This window comes from Poecilia reticulata, linkage group LG17, assembly GCF_000633615.1.
Source record: "Poecilia reticulata strain Guanapo linkage group LG17, Guppy_female_1.0+MT, whole genome shotgun sequence".
Taxonomy (NCBI): domain Eukaryota; kingdom Metazoa; phylum Chordata; class Actinopteri; order Cyprinodontiformes; family Poeciliidae; genus Poecilia; species Poecilia reticulata.
Genome location: NC_024347.1, coordinates 16570477 through 16591801, shown reverse-complemented (window position 1 = coordinate 16591801; position 21325 = coordinate 16570477). Strand labels below are relative to the sequence as shown.

The 21325-nt window shown below is 37.7% G+C and overlaps 1 protein-coding gene across 1 annotated transcript in view; it reads right to left on the bottom strand.

The window, feature by feature from the left end:
- The window catches only part of atp1a2a (ATPase Na+/K+ transporting subunit alpha 2a), a 61258-nt gene that overhangs the window by 21990 nt on the left and 17943 nt on the right, over positions 1-21325 (bottom strand). The window contains exons 7-14 of the mRNA XM_008433966.1: positions 20674-20791; positions 18795-19063; positions 14251-14449; positions 11919-12028; positions 6327-6461; positions 4372-4451; positions 1899-2008; positions 264-439 (exon numbers count right to left, since the gene is read on the bottom strand). Coding sequence (XP_008432188.1) covers positions 264-439; positions 1899-2008; positions 4372-4451; positions 6327-6461; positions 11919-12028; positions 14251-14449; positions 18795-19063; positions 20674-20791 — 1197 coding nt within the window. The remainder of the gene's footprint in view (positions 1-263; positions 440-1898; positions 2009-4371; positions 4452-6326; positions 6462-11918; positions 12029-14250; positions 14450-18794; positions 19064-20673; positions 20792-21325) is intronic.

Genomic DNA, 21325 nt, shown 5'->3' with positions numbered 1-21325 from the left:
TTCTCTAAAGAAGGAAAAATGGGCAAAAGCGTTTTAATGCCACTGTTATGGCATGAGCTTTTTCTATACAACGAACTTTGTTTGTCCACAGGTCATCATCGATCGTGGCCCTGGAGGCGATCTCTTGTCATTTGAAGTACACGCTGTGATGTGAAAAGACATTTGATGTGCAGTATTCCTTTCTAAAAAGCTTGATATCTAAAGCCACAGGAAAGGGCTTCGCAGGAACAACAATGACAGCTGAAAACTGTGCAACCAATTACCTTGATGCCAGCGGAGCGGCATTTACCCACAGCGTCGGGCACAGCGGCACGCGGCGGATCAATCATGGAGATGAGACCCAGAAAGCAGAGCTGCTCCGTGGGGAAGTTTGTGTCGTCGCAGTCGAAGGTGAATCCTCGAGGAAACTGGGATGGAGACAGATTCAAGTGGCAGAATCCTGCAGGAGAAGGGGGATCAGGGAGCTGATTGCACATCATGGACTGAATTTACTGCAGCTCTTTAAAAAAAAAAAAAAAAGTCTTCCTGTAAAGAAGAAGATTTTTATGGCTGCCTTCACTCTTATTTTCTCCAGAAGCGCTAAGAAAATTACCAATATTAACACTGGTTTTATGATCAATACAAAAAAAAAATCTACCTGAAGGATCAAGTCTACATTTCCAAAATTAAATTGGAAATGAAAAAGACTGAACAATCTTTTTTTGGCACTTTTACAAGCTCTTGTCATTGCATAGATTAGAAAAGGCAATGATTTCCTTCAGTCATTTGGCAAAAAACGTCTTAAATGAATGTGAAAGTATGGAGAGTTGAAAGCACCATAAGTTCCAGTCTGTTCTCTGCTTATTCTAAAGACCAATTTCCTCAAACTTTAACAAATCATGTTTCATCATCTGACCCACCCACAGGTGGAAACCAACCAACCATGATGATGAGACGTCTCTCTCCAATCTACAATGACCTCTACTTTCAAAAAGCAGGTCTTATTGATAACATCAAATCCTCATTTTTAACATAAATTATTTACATTTCTTTACAAAGCAAACGAAAAAAAAAGTAAATTTCTGCTGTGGAAGTGAAAGTTGTAAAGTTGCCCATTTGTATTAGAAAAGACTATGATTTTTAAAATACAATCTTTTCCAATTATCATCTCATTTCTCCAAAACATCAAGGCGAAACAAATTGGTTCTGATGTGAAGCCAAAACATTTTGTATTTATTTTTTTTGTCTTGAAACACACAACCCATGATCATCGTCACCCCAGGTATTACCAAGACACAATAATTTACGATTCCCTGAGTCTTGCTCTAAAAGAGGCAACGCTCCACATTCAGCTGCGGTGACATCTACTCTTACAAAATGATGATAGCACATAATTATTACCTATGGCACTTTTTAAAAGATACGCCAAGGTTTTTCCTCTGCTGTCAAAATGCTGACATTTACTGAGTCAGAGCAGAGAACATGCTGGAGACAGTTAAGGTAATGACTTTTTACCCAAAAAGGTGTCTGACATTTTACAAGAGAAAATATAATTTTACAGCATTACGTTAAATCTTAGACTTGAATTTGACCCGGGTTGACTTGCATAACCCAATGTCTAGCGCAGCTCTTCCAACACTTCCTAGTAAATCTGCAAAAAAAATCATTTCACAAACGAATCTGGAAGGAAGTTTAAGAAACGCAGGTCATTTTTGTCCTGTTTCCTGCTGCCTTTCTGTGCCAGACTGCAGTGCCATTTTCTTTGTTGCAAGGATAGAAGTCTGCACTTTTATGGGGACATTTTCAGCAAACTACCCTGTTTACCAAGAAGATAATAAAAAGTAAGTGCTGTGTCCAACTGCTGCTCCTCTCCACCTATTACCAGACACACATCCCCTAATGCCGTGCGGCACACACACCCAGCACTCTCTCTCCCAGTCCGCCCAGCTCCAGGTAGGCGTTCTGGAAGGCATCTCTCCAGTTTTCATCAAGCGGTTCCTCCTGGCCGTGCATCAGGATGGTGCTGCACCTGCAACATTTAATGGCAGACTTAGCGCCACTCCCACGTACAGAAAAGTCCAGTTGGGAAAAATGTGTCAACTATTTTTCAGACGGCATTAAAATAGGAATGTCCATCCATTTTCTTTACACCCTCGTCCCTTATTTTGGTCGGGAGGTGCTGGTGCCTCTCCAGCCAACGTTCCGTGCGAGAGGCGGGGTCACCCTGGACAGGTCGCCAGTCTGTCGCAGGTCAACACAGAGACACACAGGACACACAACCATGCACACACACTCACACCTAGGGAGATTTGGAGAGGCCAATTAACTTGACAGTCATGTTTTTGGACTGTGGGAGGAAACCGGAGTACCCGGAGAAAACCCATGCATGCACAGGGAGAACATGMMAACTCCATGCAGAAAGACTGGGGCCGGGAATCGAACCCAGAGCCTTCTTGCTGCAAGGCAACAGCTCTACCAACTGCGCCACTGTGCAGCCCAAAAGAATAGGAATGTACACCTTCAGAAATTATGATTCTGAGTTTTTTTAACATTCTAAAACACTATATAAAAAACACACAATTTATAGTATGCAATCTTTTTTTGTTATTATATAAGAATAAAAATGTCAGAGATATGTCACCTAATAACGAAATCTTGACAACAATGTGTGAAATAGCTAATTATTATACTTGATTAGTTAATTGCCACCAATACTTTGCATTATTTAAATAGCTAATACAGTGGAGCCCATCTATCCACAGTTCAGTATTTATGGTTTAACTACTGGAAGATTTGTTTTGTGTAAAAACGTCACTATTCTCAGTTTTTATTTCTAATAGAGCGTTATTGTAACTTGGTAAGCTGAAATATCCAGATTCGATGCTACCTGACAGTGAAGTTTCCAAGAAGGGACAGAACTAAGTAACACATGGCTACTTAAATGCAACATGAAATAAATGTTTAATTAAAAGTTCTGATAATTTATTCAATAGGGAGTTGATTTATTAAATACGTCATTAAACTGTTAGAATTCAAACTTGTAATAGCCGGTGCAGATAAATAATTAAATGTGTATTTAATTATTTTATGGTTTCTGTTCCTGCAGCTTCACTATGAAATAATTTTTTTTTTGTCAAACTCGCCCAACAAAGTCGCTGATCTGCTGAACTCCACTGGTTTACGTCCCAGTTTGTGAAACTTCAATCAAATGTGATTTCAATGCTTTTTATGCATCTGGACACACTGGAACATATATAAGTCTGCATTTTAATTATTTAATATCATATAACAAATAAACTGTCCATTAAGTAAATTATTGAAAGATTTATTTTATTGATCTATTCATTTACTTAATACTTGACATACTGTGAATTTGCATTTGCCTTTTGTGCATATTAATGCATATTAATGTATATTCAGTATTTGAATAATCAAAATAAGCAGTTATAAACATTTTTAGAGGGGGCTCAAATAGCAGAAGACCTCTGGAGTATGGCATGGTGATAATTAATTAGATAGACATTGTTAAGTTAACAGTTAATTACCTACTGCTTGATTAGATTTAATGTAATTGCTAGTTATTACTTTTGGCCATTTAGTCAGAACATATGTTGTTGGATAGCAAACATTAGGATAATGGTTAATTGACCATGAATTAGTTAAAATGTAATGCAAAAAAGACAGAAAAGTAAAACTGTTTATTTAATGGTCACCTCACCACTAACTGATCAAATCAATAGATATAATGTTTGGATAATAATTAGTAAATATCTTAAGGGGTAGCCTTATACGCAAACTAATTTCTCATTACTTTGTGCGTAAATTTGGTTTAAACTTTTAATTCGAACGAGTTTTAAAAAACTCTGTAGCATAACAATAATTCAATGTGATATGATAAACTCATTTATGAAGATTGGTATCATTATTTAGTCTTAGATTAGTGACAGACAGCTGCTGGTTGGACCTGTGCAGCCCAAGCTGTAGGAGGTGGGGTGATATTTCACTTTAGTATGAGGGCGTGTTGCATTTGCTGTGGATCACTTCCACCAGCAGATTAATTTACATCTGTTGCTGCTGTGACACTTTACAGCGGCCCGGATGGTGTGTGTAAGATTAAATCTGAAAAAACTGTGGAGTGTGTGCCAATGTTGATGAAGGACCGTGTCGCTGTATTCAACAGAGGAGCCGCCTGGCCTTGTTTTAATACGTTCAGACAACACCGGAAGCTTAAAGCTCCAGTGACTTCTATATATGAAGGTGCATTTTTACAAGAATTCTTTCATTTTTTTGTTCACCTACACAAGAAATGAAAATGATCAAGTATCTGCCATGCACAACGAAATGGTAAACAAAACACTATTTCCATTACTATTAAATTATTGGTAAGCAAACCTGTCCAGGATTCTCTCCGGCGCTCCCTTCATCACCAGAAGATGACCAGAGGGATTGTCCTCCACTTCGTGGATGGAGAGCTTAAGGAAAGATAAGGATAACGATGTGATGTTTCAGAGAGAAACAGCTCTAGTCAGACATCATCTCCCTTTTCCTGTTGGGGAGCTGGTGTCGCAGTCTTCCACCTGATTTAAATGAAAGTGACATTGAAGCTGACTTGACAGAACGAACATTGAAAGTCTCCTCTGTTCACGCTGCGTCTGTTCAATCAGACTCTCACATGCGTTGTTGTGATATACCTTCCTATTACCTTTTCTCCAACAGGACCCACCGCACAGTCCCCCAGATCATTTGTATCTGAGTCACAACAGATTTTGCTCCTTCCTAACACGTCTTATCTGCAGCCTGACAACAGGTGTAATAAAGCATGCAGGAAGTCCTTCCTTTGGTAAGACATCGCTGCTGTTCACACGCCGGCTCAGATCTTCTAGTGCTCTGGTTATTGGTGCAGTGACAGACAAATCCACGAGCTGTAATTGCTACCATGCCCTTGAGCAAAACATAAAAAAGTCATTGTGTTTACTTTATTCAACATATTATTGACTATTTGCTACCTTGCTTGAATTTAACATGTCACATAATTGGGTATCTGGTCAAACTTGTTCTAATCTTCGTTAAAATAGACATAAAAAAACTCATTTTGTTTTAAGAAGTGAATAAATGCATTATACTGCAAAAACAATCACAAGAGATTAATGTTTTTGAATAAACTGAAGTGATTTCTTTTAAAGTAAAGCATTTGATTTCATTTTTTGTTTCATATGTTTTGAAATATAAAATTTTTAAAACTACCGCTGTGCAGGTTTAAAGAAGGTACTTGGTTGATTACTAATAAGATAAGTTTTTATATTTTAATGTAAAATAAGCCTGTACTAACAAGTCTGGATAGAAAATGAAGGGATGGTCTTCCAGGGAACAGAGTTTCTTTCTCATCATTTTTGCAAGTTGTGTGATTCCTGAGGGAATCGTTCACACCGAATTAAGACAATAAACTTCAGCCAGGACGGATCTCAGTGAGGCTTTCTGCCATATATAAAGACTGCAATGGGCTCCTGTTTGAAATAAGCAACTAATAACCCAAGAGCGTGTTAGTTATAAAACAACCCTGATGAGACGCGACTGAAAATAATCAATTAACTTCTCAGGTTGTATTGTCCGTCTGCAGCACTTTGATTTGAGCAAAGTTGCATTGCTTTTCTTACTTTTTGGATAATTTTCCTTTGTATTAATTTTCATCTGTATCTGCACTCGGATGAAGGATTAAGGCCACCGAAAAAGAAAAGAAGAATTTGACTTTTTTACTCAGAATTCTCATTTCAAAATCTAAACAATTTTCTCAGGATTATCAGGATATCAGAAATGGATTTTAATGTCAGAATTCTGACTTTATTCTCAATTTGACTTTTTTCTTATAATTGTCAGATATCTGACACTTTTAGTTGTCAGAATCTCAGAGTTTTGAGATCAAAGTCAGAATTCTTCTTTTCTTTTTTCAAAAATTCTCTTCCATACAAACCCACATTTCACAATTTTTTTAAACTTGTAAGCATTTGGAAAATATTTTCAAAAATTTACATTTCAGAAATACCTATGGAAGTCTTACAAATGCAAACAAATAAGTTTTCGCAAAAGACAGGATTAGTCTCTCTACATTTAATGTACCTGAAAAATAAATAATAGTATCTGCAAGGGACCAATTTTAATAACTTTTAAAGAGTTGGGGTATGTTTGGTGGAGGAGGACCTTAAATATGTGTTTTAAAGTTTAGAGGTTACACAAAATGACATGAATGTGTTCTCAATTTACCTAAAATTTAAATACAATGCAAAGTCCAAAGTGACAAACTGCCAACGGGATTTCCCAGCAGAAATCCTCGACTCGCCGTTGATGTTTACCTGGTACTTGTTGGTGGAGTTGAAGGGGATCTCAGCCACTTTGGGATTTCTGGCTCTCATGTCACGAACACTGCCTGAACACACCTCGATGCATTTCAGCAGGGCTGACTCTGACGCGTCCCCCACTGTGTCCCTCTGGGGGAACACACAGGATCACATTAGCGCAGTCACTCATATCCGCATATTAAAAAATGACTCACGGTTTGTGTTTGTGGCAAAGCGGCGGAGGGAAACTTTCCATAGTGTCTTATTTAATGGTTTAAATGAGCTACCTTTGAAAACTTTGCTCATTTCCATTATGGCTCTCATCAACGATGCAGGCAGCGAAGCTACATCGACAACAATGATTTGGCCACAGGCTTTGTTTTTAAAGATATAGCAAAATGTTCACAATAAACCTAGTTCTGAAAATGCAGACAAAATAATAAACTGACTAAAAAAGGTCCACAGATAAAACATAATGTATGATATTTTATGTCTCTCTCAAGCTCAGTTTTTAATATTTTGGATATTAGAAAGGCTTGGATTTAATATGTTCCGATGATGGATAAATGCTGCTTGAGTAATGAGTCAGATCATTATTACAAACAGCTGAGTTATTAACAGTCGTGACCTGAAGGAATTGGAATCCCATCAGTTTTTCTTTGTCCTCCAAATGTCATGCCTCGCTAAAGTACACTCCTTTAACATTTTCACATTTTGACACGTTACGACCACAAACAGGTATACATGTTTTATTTGGAGTTGGAGTTTTTCTTTTCAAAAATATACCAACATAAAGTAGTCAGTAACTGTGATTTGGAAGGAAAATAACACATGGAGATCATTTCAAATTTTTATCGTTTTATCGCTTTTTAATCTGTTAGTAGTGACAAATTTTTTCATTTAGCGCTTTAGCTAATTGTGAAAACATTTAAAACATTTAGGACAATTAGCTTCCCATAAATTAATCTTTTCAAAAATGTATATACAACAGGCTAATTTACTTGCCCGTTTAGTAATTTTTCAGGTGAATAAAGTTTAAAGTCTTGATTTTCAGCTGTTTCATTCTCTTATTTTGAAGTGCGTGAAGACTGTTTTACGCAGCAGTTAAATGTTTTCTCTTCACCCCCAATAACTTTATTTCAAGCAAAAGCATACAGGAATGAAATAAGCAAAAGACAGTAGAGAAAAAAAGTTATAAACATTGATACAAAAGGCTTTACAGATAGAACAGGTAAACTATGTTAACATTAAATTGGTGGTGCAGTTTTTCAAAGGCATTATGTAATTTGAATCAAAGTTACTGTTAGCATTACTTTAGCATTAGCTTCTGCTAAATACCGTGTTGGTGTTAATGATCCTATTAGTGCTTTAGAGTTACTGCAACTAACTTCCAGACTTAAATCCAATTAAGAATCTGTGGCTGGACTTAAAATTGTTAAATTAAATCTAAATGCTTTAGTCTGGACATACCTGAAAACTCACAGATGTAATTTTTGTGAGCTTTATGAATTATTGACACAAGAGGGCTGAATAGAAATGCTTGCCGTACTTTACAGAATTTTGAAAACCCAAGTATCATTTTTACTTTCACCTCTCCATTCAGATTTTAGATGTTATAAACACCAGCAGGGAACCGTAGAGGCAAGCAGCAGTACCAAGCGTCCATAGACTGTTCAATCTCCACAAGGCTAAAATTAATCTGAGTAACATCGTTACTTCTGTGCATCTAAAGCTGACCTGCAAAAATTATTCTTTTTAAGGAAATATTATAAATGTTATCTACTTGCACCAACATCCCTGCAGTGAGTCACACAAACACAAATGTCAATACATGCTACTTCACAAAACACTTAATGGATTCATTTTGCTTAATTTTTTTGTGCTTTTGTGACAAGGTTGAATTAGTTTTGTCACCAATTTTTAACTAACTCTCTTTTGATAAACCACTCGTATCGGCTTTTATGAAAATTCCAGGAGGATAATAGCAATCCTTGACGCCGGATTATTAAAATCAGAGCAAAAGTGATGACCTGACGCCCCAAAAGCCCAAGAGGGAGCTCGACGGGGACAAGAAATTCCTCTTTGTTTCTGTTTATTCATTCATGAACAGCCGTGAAACAAGGACGAGCGCTCCGCGAGATTTGTCCTTGTTTGTGCCTTTTCATGAATGAATAAATAGATCAAGGGAAATTCCATTTCTCTGTCTTCACAAGTGCAGATGGGGACTTGTTTTAGTAACGGTGCCGGCGCCTGCACTGCTGTGTTTGACTGCTGTCAGGAGACACATCTGTTACTCTGCGCCGGGAGGAAGCCGGGCACCACCAGGGACAGACAGGCTTCAGCAGAGGCGTTTGTCCTCACACAGAAGAAGTTGTAATCCAATAACTGCGAGCCACACTGAGAATTCCTTCAGGTCAATGAAGCACAGGCTGGAGGAAAGCGGCTGTTAGAACATTGGGATAATATTGACTTACCTACTCAGCAGTGTGTGTTTCTTTGTCGGTGTGGGTGAGTTATTTCTCAGGGCGTACTGAGTGATTCTCTGTGTGTGTTTACACGTGAGGTTAAGCGTGTCAGTGTGAAATGAAACTTCTGTTAGGTACTTTTCTTACTGTTGGTCTGTCAAGGAAAGCGCCTTCCAAACTAACATGCATATTTATGTTTTTTTCTCAGTATCTCCTACGGATAATTTTAGAATAATTCAACCTCTCAGTATATTTAAACATGTAGAAATTCTACCTTGTTACTTGCTTTTTTATTATTATTATTATTTAAAAAAGCTCAGGTGAATATTCTGACTTTTGATCACAGAAAATTAAAGTTTAAAGAATTCTGAGATTAATTCTTTTTTTTTTATTCTCTTCTGCAGGTTGAGATGAGAGGCGAGATAACTTCAAGGAACAAGTCAAACTCTCTTTTATTTATGTGTCTTTAAACAAAACTCAGGTTACAACACAGAAGGATCAGTGGTTTGCTAAAATAAACATTTAAACTGACACTGTAACATGGATCTGAAGTAGTTTTCAGGTTGACGTAAACCAGTAAAGGCACTGAAACCATTCAGCCCAAAGTGATGTTGTTTGTTACTGTAGAAACAGATTTAAATACTTGTTTGGTTCTTGAGTCCAGATATTTGTCTGGCATGTATTTTAGCACCCACAGCAGAGTATCACTGAAATATACATGAATAGGCTGTGTATATTTAATAAGTTTTGTGGTTAGAAATAAAAAAAACAAGTTGTAGTGTGAAAAAGAATTTGCTTCCAACAGATTTGCTTTCTTTTTTTCCCCCCCTCATATCTAAATGTTTTTGGTTCATTAAACACATTTTAATATCAAGCAAAGAAAACCTGAATAAATACAAGCAGCAGTTTTCAAATTCTGGTTTTCATTTATCAGTAAAAAGAAGAAATCTCGATTAGAAACTGTCTGAAAACAAAAAGTAGGCTAAGCAGTCTCGAAATCCAAAACAAACTAAATCTAAAGTGCTGCAAGCCTCACTTCCCTCAGGTAAGGTCAGAGTTCATGGTTTCAGAGTAAGAAAAGGACTTGGAAAAAAAAAAACAGCCTCCATGGGATAAATTCACACAGGACACCGATAACCTTCCTCAAGTTTCCTCAAAACAACTAGGTGATCTACCAACTGAACAGAAACTGACAAACTATTGGAATGTGCACATTGTATTACATCAGGTAAAAAACAAGATAAGAAAAGAAAAACATTTCACATAAACTATTTTATTCCTACAGTCAGTGATGGTGGTGGTATTGTGATGGTATGTGGCTGTTTTATTATTGCCGCATGTCTTAAATTTTATGAAATTGATGAAATCATGGATGCTGTATACTACCAGAAAACCCTAAAGGAAAAAGTCTAGTCATTAATTTGTTACTTTACATTAAATGGTCTTGGGTCACGGAGCAGAACAAGAGTTCAACATGTCAACATCTCACTGACAAAAACTGAAGGTTTTGTTATAAATCATGACTTAAATCTGACTCAGATGTTATGGCATAACTTTGTAAATGTTTGAAACCCTCCGATGTCACAGAATCCAAATACAGTTGTTAGACTGTAATTACATTTGTTTTTACATATTGCCAAAGTGCTACATTATTACCTTAATAACTGAACTCATCAATTGAAAAACTGTTTCCTAATCTTGTTTTCTTTGTCCGATATCTGTCCATCCATCCATCCATCCATTTTCTTGCACCCTTGTCCCTTAGTGGGGTCGGGAGGGTTGCTGGTGCCTCTCCAGCTAACGTTCCGGGCAAGAGGTGGGGTCACCCTGGACAGGTCGCCAGTCTGTCGCAGGGCAACACAGAGACACACAGGACACACAACCATGCACACACACACTCACACCTAGGGGCAATTTGGAGAGGCCAAGTAACCTGACAGTCATGTTTTTGAACTGTGGGAGGAAACCGGAGTACCCGGAGAAAACCCACGCATGCACAGGGAGAACATGCAAACTCCATGCAGAAAGACCGGGGCCGGGAATCGAACCCAGAACCTTCTTGCTGCAAGGCAACAGCTCTACCAGCTGCGCCACTATGCAGCCCTGTCCGATATCTAAATTTATTTATTTTTTTAAATTGGAGTGAAGGTTTATGAGGTAACACTGCAGCTAAAGTTACAAATAATATTTATAAAAATAGCATTGATTGGTATTGATATTACTCCTGTTTTGTTGAGAAGCTGCAAATCAAACAAATTTGTTTTACAGTGCAGTGGATATTTACCACCTGCTAAAGTGAAAAATCACTGAGTGTCACAAGCAGCAGCAAAGTAACAATAAGAGGTAATATTTGTGGAAATGAAGCATTGGTTGGTTTATTAAAAAACATCTAGAACTCTTAGTAACCCTCTGAGGACCAGAATCAATTACTAGAATATAGAAAGTACATGACAGCAAGAAAAACCTGCCAAGAAAGAGAGAGACTACTAAAATACACAGCAAGATATGTTCATGAAAAAGACTCAAGATTCCACATCAGTGATAGAAAATGCATGTGGTGAATTTTATTTGACTTCTTTTTTTTTTCTTTTTTTTTTTTACTTTCTTGTTGCTTCATTTCTATAAATGCTGTAAACACTGAAATTGGTACCATGATGTGTTGATCCTTCTCTGAAATTAATTTTATTTACTAGCTGGAGGGAAAGCAGTAAGAAAATTGGCTGTTGGATGAAAGCGTTTTCAGTCCAGTAATGTTCAAAAAGTCTTAGAAGTTCAAAAGAGTCTACTCTTGTCTTCATATTGTACCTGCATATTTATGCCGTACTTCTTTAACTTATAGGGATCAAATACTTATTCTAACAAGGCTTCTTTCTGAGCGACAGCTCACCTGACGCTTCCCTTATGTTGTTAACTTCACCCTACTGGCAAAGCAGTAGGCAAAATCATGTCTCATGAATTATGTGCATGCATTAGTTGATCCACATAAAAAAAAGCCGGCTCATAATGGCCTTGCATTAAACCAAATGGGTTGTGTGCCACTGCTGTAGAGAGTCAAGATAATTCATGAGCCTGCAGCTTGATGTGGAACATTTGGAAAACTTGTGCTGTAGCGCGTGTCAGACTGTGTGTGGACTGCGTGTACCATCAGGATGGGTAAGTTCTCCGCTCCGGGTTTGAAAACGGCTCGGTTGCACAGACCAGCCACGCGGGACAGGGATACCCAAGTACCAGAGCTCTTGTCAAAACCAGAACCTGGAAGCAGTGGAGAGGGACCTGCGTTAGACTGTATTTAAACAGAGCTCATTCAGAATTTATTCAACTGACTCAACTCTGGGTTCACACAGTGGCACTGGATATAAATAACACGTTTCGAGGTCACTTAAGTTAAGAAAACAGTTTTTATTTGATGGAAAAGATTTTTCAGCTCCCCAGTCTGGAAAATGAGACACTTTTTCTGTTTTTTTTTTACCTGGAATGTCTCCAAAATAAGAGCTAGTAGAAAATAGTTTGTATGAAAATTTGAGGCCTAGCCACCCAATCGAATTGAAAATGACCTGCATTCATTTTTCATATTTGCCTGCATGTCGGAGCACTCGCTGTCAGTGCTGCTGTGTAAACAGACAGGCAGTTTGTGGCTGGAGTTGTTGAGAGTGACAAACATGGGAGGAGAAGCCTCATAAAATCTGCAGCAGTTGCAAAAACAAAATCCAGCATGTCGTTTTCTTCTCTCAAATCCGCCGGCTACTCAATGAAAGATGGCAGAGTAGTCAGTGCTCATTATTATGCATGGAACACCTGCTCCTTTTCTGCCCAACCTTTTGGTTAATGCTGGAGGCTTCTTGATGAATTTTGGCTTGATATATCCTTCAGTGGCAGGAGGCAGGAATCCGATTGGCTGCGCGGCGGCAGTCCTGCCGAGGAAGAGCTGTGGGTTGTGCCACCCACTGCACACTTCTTCTCAATTAATGAAACCAGCAGAGTGAACGGTCATGTTTGCTGGCAGTGGAAATATTGGCCAGATGAATTTTGGCAGGTGGTCCCTTTCCTCCATCCTGCATTCCCTCACACTCTATAAATTGAACTTCCTTAATTTGCAGCAGGGGAACTAACAGTGGAACACATCAACATTTTTCTCTGTAAATGTGTTTCTAAAATGCTTGCAATAATGAAACTGACAGCAGATTTTGGATACATTTCAAGAAATCTAAATAAATAAATAGAATGATGCAAAAGAGGTCCAACAAGGCATGAACATTTCAGAAACCAGCGAAAATATGTCAGAATATTTATCAGCCTATCAGTCTCACTAGTTTCACTCCTAATTGATGACCTTTAAAAACGTTACTGAGTGACAAGGTAACCTTTTTCAACACAGTTAAGATCATAATCCAATAATCCAGTGAGTAGAAATTAAGAAAATTTCACCATCAACTGGAGTTGAATCTCATGAAGTTAAAATAAACATTTAAAAATCTGATCAAGTGCTACGGACCAGTAACAAGGGATTCCTCAGAGACTGAATTTGCAGGAACACATTATCCATGAAAAGAACAAATAGCTCAAAAAACTGAAATTTCTGCTTTCAGACTCACTGCACAAGACTCCACTGTTGAAGAAAATGCATGTTCGGGTGTTTTCATACCTGATAGTTCGGTAGACTCGGTTCGATTGGGAACCAAAACAGCAACATTTGATCCATTTTCAGCTGCTGGAGTTTGCTTTCACACTGCAATGTGTCAAACAATGCAAACTCCTAGGAAACCCTGTCCACTCCCTTCCATGTGGGGGCGCTGCACCAAAAAACCACTGAATGAAACAACATAAAAATCTCTGAAGAAGACATGAGCACTACTTCCTTCTTTGTAAAATGTAAACAAAAATGGATCATCATCAGATTTAAGGAGTTGTAGGATAAAAGACCACAAGCCATTTCTCCAGCTAAAGGTAGACTTCAGTGTTTGCTTTGGTTGTATCTACCCAGAATGCCTTGCACTGTAGTCTATTTCCTGCTTTTGGTGTGGTCTCCACACTTGGCATCCACATACCCATTCAAACTGCACCAGAGTTCACTTCTACTGAACTGAGACAAATTACAACACTGATCACTCCAAAAATATAACAGCCTCAGTGAAGTTTGGGAGTGGGAACGTCAAGGTGTGAGATATTTTCTATGGTTATTATACTGGCAAACTTCATACAATTAAAGAAAGGATGAGTGGAGAAAAAGATTCGGAAATTTCTTTCAAGAATTTGTAGATGAAAACAGGGTGGGCCTTTGATCCAAGAAAACATTTTGGCTTCAGAGAAACTAAATAAAGCTGCTAGATTTGAGTAAACGTGTAATTTGTAGACTAATTTCCAACTTGCTGATCTTTTTGTGTTGCTCACTTGGAAACATTTACTGAGAAAAATGTCGATGTCATTTTTCCAGATCTCTCTTACTCCTCTCCTGTTTGAACTCGTTTCCGTCTTACCACTCTGGTCCTCGGTGGTGTCCGCCTCGTGGATCTCATCGTCAAACCACATGTGGGCCACGGTCATGCGGTTCTGGGTCAGCGTGCCCGTCTTGTCGGAGCAGATGGTGGAGGTGGAGCCGAGAGTCTCTACGGCCTCCAGGTTCTTCACCAAGCAGTTCTTCTTGGCCATTCGCTTGGCAGTGAGCGTCAGGCACACCTGGGAGGAAGAGGAGGAGATTGGAGGACGGTTGATTATTAGTCGACGAGCGCAGAGAGCATACGAACGCAGTGGTGCATTCAAGCGCTTGTGCTTGTGAAACCATGCGTGGTGAAGGTGCCTGGTAAGAGAATGAGAGTGTGTGTGTGGGTGTGTGTTTGATTGGTAAACAGCCAGTTAAGAGTCACATACAGGATAAAAAGACTGGATGAACACACACACCATGAGCTCCAATAGATTCTTCAACACAAACGAACTCAAACTGATGGCAGCATTCCACCAAATATATAAGAGATGCAGATTTAAATTTATAATTAGTGCGTTTAAAGAGAAGGATGCTAAAAGAAACCAGTCGCTCAAAGTTAATTCATTTCCTGTGACCAGTGAAATGTCGATTGATGGCATTTCAAACGACATTACCATCAGTCTCAGCTCATCCTCCTTATTGTCAAAGGAAAACTACATTTCAACAGTGAAAATGTTTCAACTTTTCATTATGAATCACTTCAGAGACGCTTTAGGATCCATCGTAACTTACTGCCAGGAAAGCCTCAGGTGTAATCAACAACTATGAATAATGATGGCTTAGTTCTATTTCCATGTTTTGCAAACTGAACTAATGAACCAAAAACACAATATCAGGACTGTGGAAGTGATGTTACCTCCAAAAAAGTTTGTGTTTTAATGTTTCTAGCAGATCAAATGGCAGCGCATGGGACTGCTTAGCAACAGAAATGTACAACTGGAAATACCCTACACCAGTTCCAAGAGTCAAACCAGGCCAATCAAGGCCAGTTTTAGAGATAAGTATCAGAGATATCGGCTAAAACTTGCATGGCCTGGATTTACACTGTAAATCACTGCCTACTTTTGTGCACTGGTAGCATAATACTAATTCAACATATTATTACTCCAGTAAAAGTAAGTGGTTACTACCCACTTCTGTGCTTGTAAAGCTCTATAATTGATATTAATCATGCATATTATTGAGTCCATAAATGAAACTGGGTATTCCTTATCATGTTAACTATCTTTCCCCATTTATGAGGCTGGTTAGATAGAGGGCTGATTTTTTTGGATGCTGCAGCTCCCTGTCAGACACAGCTGTTCCTGTGGGCGAGACCAAAGCTCAAACCCTAATTTTACAAGTTCATGAAGCTACAAAAAAATTACTAACAATAATTCTCTACTATCTAACAACTAAAAGTAATCTTTACCTCATTGTTTTCTATTTTCTTTTGGCACTACTGCTCAGTAAACATGATGATTAGGGTAAGTTTAGCTATTTAAAGCACTGACAGTTTTGGTAAATACATACACTTGTATTTAACACTTCCTTTCTCTGAGGCTTTTGACTTTTGAGAGTGTACTTTTACATGTTTAAATTCTTTATCCCACTTACTTTAATAAATAACGATGTGGTGAAATCTGTGGTGAGTGTGGAGATCAGATTTAAATCATTTTAGCACCTGGTAGAGATCCCCGAATTTCCACAACAAAATGAAATAATTAATGGTGGGTGCTTTTTTTGTTTGTTTGTTTTAAACCATGATTGCATTGGGTTTAAACTGTATGATTTACACTGGCTAAACCAAAGTCAGACTCAGGTAAGAGGTTTCATCTTGAGCTAAACCTTTCCATAGAATGAACCTGACATGCTGGATAATGAAAATCAAAGACAGGATGTGTTGTAACTCATCTGACTTAAGCTGACACTAAACACTTTTTTCACTCTGCACTGGATTGCCGAGGGGTTCTGCAAAATGTGACGTAATCTGACAGAAAACAGGGAGCTTTTTGCAGCTTGTCACCGTACCTCTAATCTCAGTATAAACGTATCTGCATATAAATATGTCTGCATATAAATTTGCATCCAATCTGCATACAAATATGAAGGTGTGTAGGCAAGAAGCAAGATAAGCATCAGAAACATAGTTTATCTTGCCAGGCTGAACATCATCAGCTAATACTGAATAACAAGCGGTCTTTGGTTGAAAGCAAGAGCAACATCTGTGTGGAGGAAAGGATGTAAGAACATTGGACAGATGACGATCTCCAAATCTACAACAATTTTCCATACATTAACTTTTCTTTTTATTATCATTTCTCCATGTTCAAACAGTAACTGTAGCTCTGAAAAGGAAGTTATTTCCCCGACAGCCAATATGTCTTTTATTTTTAGACATCAACTGACTGCACTGACACACAGAGAGAGAAAATGAGTCACCAGACTTCATTCAGCGTAGTTTGAATTGCTTTGCTCCAAATAGCAAAGTAATCTGACAAACAGCTTTAAATGCTAATCATACTGTGTGTAACCAAAAACTATTCGGTTGAGTTCACAAAAATAAATCAAACATCACATTTAATCTACCATAAAGTTCAACTTTTATGTACTAATTTTTTTCTTGCATCTTTTTGGTTCTTCTTAGAAAATATAACTAAAGTAAAAGGCTTGTGGCAAAACAGCCAGATTTGTCTCAGAGGGTTTATACTATCATTATTTCTTTGAAAACCTAATATTGAGTTTCTTTCAATAGCTTAAAAATAGGAAATCAAGAAGGGAGATGAATGAATGTACATACACTCATTGATATTTGGGTAGATCTCCCATGAGAAGTGAACAACTTAACTACTGATTTCTTTAAGTATCCATCAACAAGCTTCTGACATGATTCTGTCTGGAGATTTGACCACTCATCTTGGCAGAAGTTCATTTTAATTGGTTTATTTAAAATGGCTTGTTTCCTGGCATGGGCCCAGCTTTTTAGCATTAATTTTTAATGCGGAGCTTTGGGAAGGTCATTCCAGAAGATTGACATTATTACCCTACTGCATTTTATCCACGACCAGTTTTGGTATTTGTTTGTTTGGCATCACTTTGCTCTAGAAACAAAACAAAAAAAAAAAAAACGTGTCCATGTTTCAGCTATCTGGACCAGGTTGCCACATGAGCTGAAGTGAAACTGGGTTAAGATGTTCAAGAACAACCCAAGAACCACAAACGCTCAAACCTGCAGCTGGAAAAGCGACACCAACAAACTCAACTGAAAATGTATATCTGGCTGCATGTCGGACAATAAATAACCTATTTAGGGAAAAGATAAGACAAAGAATGATTAAAAGAGCCAGAATGAGGTTTTCAAAACTAAAAATTGTCTAACATGGTGGTGGCAGCATCTTCCACTGAGAACCTCACCCAAAATGTGCACATCAAACCCAGTTTAACTTCAAATTTAACCCTTTTAAAAAATGTGTGTATTAAGCAAACTGATGCATGGGATTTTTTGCAACATTAACAAGAAGAGCAGTGAAGTATTCAATTAGATTTATGCCATATGCTTTAGAAGGCATCTAAAAATATTTTTTGTTAAAATGCAACACACTAATGGACATTTTGCCAAACAATAAGAAAGGCATAAATTCACATTTTTACTGTAAATGTTTGATTATCATGAAATCTCTCCACCCTGAAAAAAAAACTGTTAAAATATCTGATGAAAAGGTCAGAAATATTTAATTCAGTTATATGATTAATGTAAACCCAAAGCATATTTTTGACAGCAGATACTTTAATCTGAACTAAATGGAACATTACAAAATATCACCAATAATTTTTGTCTTTTTAGTGTAAATATTTTAGTACATTTGAATTAAGTATATTCAAGTATATTTAAGTGTAACTTTTCAGCTAGTTTAATAAGTTTGTTTTAAGTTAATAATGCTTGGATGTAGATGCAAACGCTAAACGTTCCACTGAGATTTTTTTTTACTTAAAACAGGAAAAATGTCTTGTTATAAGCACTTGTTATAAGTGTTTATAAGGGTTTTTTTTATGTTTTTAATCTATATTCAAGAATTATTTACTTAAAACATTTGACTATATCTTGCTGAAAAGTTACTTTTTTTTGGTCTTATTTCAAGTATACTAAGATATTTGCACTAAAAACTAGACAAAAATACTTGGTGAGATTTTGTGTTTTTGCAGTGTAGAACAGTGGTTTTCTAAGTGCGGATTGGGGGCCATTTCTGGCCCTTGAAATGATTCTGTTTGGTCCCAGACCACATGTCAAAAATGGTAAAACTTTGGCCAACAAGAAAACAAGAAAACAATTGATGACCCAAAAAATATGGAATTTGTTGTTTTTTTTCTGATATAAAGATTTTTTATTATTTAATGTGTTGTTTAGCCGGTGAAAAGTTTTGCCAGTTTTGGCCTCCCGGGCAAAAGGTTGGGTCACCTCTGTTCTAGAATAAAATGTGTTTGTTCAGAAGAAACTCCTCTAATCAGAAAACTTCTCCACTCCCATTAAAGCGAATAAAGCGAACCTTCTGCCCTCCTCACCGTGACTGTGGCCAGCAGGCCTTCAGGCACGTTGGCCACTATGATGCCGATGAGGAAGATGACGGCCTCCAGCCAGGTGTAGCCCAGGATGAGCGACAGGATGAAGAAGCTCACGCCCAGGAAGACGGCCACACCGGTGATGAGGTGGATGAAATGTTCGATTTCGATGCTGATGGGCGTCTGGCGCACCTCCAGTTCAGACGCCAGGGTGGCGATGCGGCCCATCACAGTCCGGTCACCAGTGGCTATCACGATGCCACGAGCGGTGCCTGATGGGAGGCAGAAGCTCTGAGTTAGTTTTACACTAAAAGTTGGATAAATAAAACTTCCTGACAAAGTAATCTATAACTTCACATCAAAATAAAGAGGGAAGCCTGAAATAATTGGTCAAATCTGTATTTCAATTGGAAGCCGCAAAGAAACTAAATATTCTTAACATATTTTTCTTTGTAATGGCAGCTCTCTAAAGTAAACTCATGGTAGAGCACAAAGTGTCAGTAGCAGCTTTCAGACAGGTGGCCTGATCTGAACCGTCTCTGTGAGGAACATGAAAAGGGAATAATGAGTGTTCATAGTGAGGAAGTCATGACAGAAGGTAAATAATGTATATTGTGAAGGTGAAGGAGGCCTGATGCTGTAGATGATGGCTGAATGCAGAGCTCTGATAGATGGAGGTGAATTATAGGTTCCTGCTGGAGAATGATGACTGGCCGACTAAACAGATGCTGAACTTAGTGTTTGAGGAAAGCATCCATCCAGCCAGCTTGTACCTATCCACCACGGCATTATAATCACTGACAGCTGAAGGGCTTTCATTGATTATCCTGATGCAATGTTTCTGTGGGCGGTACAAAACGTCTGAAACCACAGAGGTACAGAAAGATGAAAGGGCGAAATCAGCATCGGAAATTGATTAGTTCCTTTTTCTGTTGTCAAGTTTTAACAAGCCAACAATTACAGTTAGAGCATATTTAAAATCATTTAAAAAGCTTCAATTAACTCCATATTCATTCAAGAATTCACAGTAATTGCACCATAAAGCAAAATAATAACTTAACTTAGTCCTCCCTTCTTGACTATTGGTTTTGAATAAAAACTATACACTAAACATGACTGCAGCAGAAAATGAATAATCCAGGAAAATAACTCATTCTTCACTATTTATCTGCAGCAATCACCTTCTGAGATCATCTATTTATCTGTTTTCATTAAATAATTAATGTAAATTGACAAGACTGCTAAACATTAAATTATGTGTTGATTACTGACATTTTAACGTTTGAACAGAGTGATGCTCTGGCGGCTGATGTTAGGCAGTCAGCATGCTAGGCTGATTTATCCTTAATGTTTATGAAAAGTGAAGTTACAGTGTGAGTGATGGTATCCAACCAGACTGGACTTTTTTGAGGGATTTTAAAATTATACATGTCTCACAATTACATTGTTCTTAAAGCACAAAGTGAAGAACATCTTTCTGTTCTGACCAAAACATTTTCATATCTATTAATGTCAAAGTATTTCAGAGAAAACTTTCAATATGCCACATCGTTTCATCTCTGCAGCACATCTGCTGCAGAGATGAATGGGAAAAATTTAGAGGGATCTGGTAAACCTAACCAGTTAATTTTAAATACAGTATAAGCCTCACTGCCAAACTTTTTGCAATAAATATCAGATTCTTCACTGATATTTAGTAAAGAATGCATGTGAGGAATCCATGTGTGCATTCCTCCATGCACACATGGAGGGATGGTGGCCTATATCATTATTGCACTGAAACACGTTGGATAGAGTCATAATGATGTTTTGCACCAAATGGTTTGAAGACGGGCTTCCTGAGGAGATAAGAGGCAATCTTGGTTGGATTTGGCCTACTGACCCTCGACACAGTTGGTGGAAAAGAAACAGATGTTTCGGGTCTCCAGAGGATTTTCATGCGTTAACTCAGAGGAGCGAGTCTGAGGTTCAGATTCTCCCGTCAGAGACGAGTTGTCCACCTTTACAGGAAAAAAGAGGAAAGATGGAGAAATGTTATCCAGTGACACAGACGTACTCAAACGAGATAAAGGTGGAGAGAATTACTGGAAAGACAATGAGAAGAGATAGTTTTTTAAATCTCTGACTTTTAGTCAACTCAATTTCAGATCTGAAGAAAGTTTAGCAATTAAATGCAATTTAATATTAAAATTTTGATCAGTAATACACCGTTCATCATCTTCTCTAGTTATAGGTAAATATCTATATGGAAACATTTTATGAAATTGTATTGAAGTTACGCAAATTTATTTTTTTCCCCCACCTTCTTTTATCTCTTCCCCTTCCTGTGTGCTGTCTAGATAAACTGGGTCCAATCCCAGATTATATTTTTGGTACCATAGTTGCAGTTATTATTACTGACCACTTCTAAACTGCCAATTTAATAAGGAAACAATTTTTGTTTTTTGAACACACATCTGCTCTGTTATGTTTTGACGTTTCATCCATGTTTAAGGGGCAACTAAGAGATATAAACCCCTAAATTATATCCTATT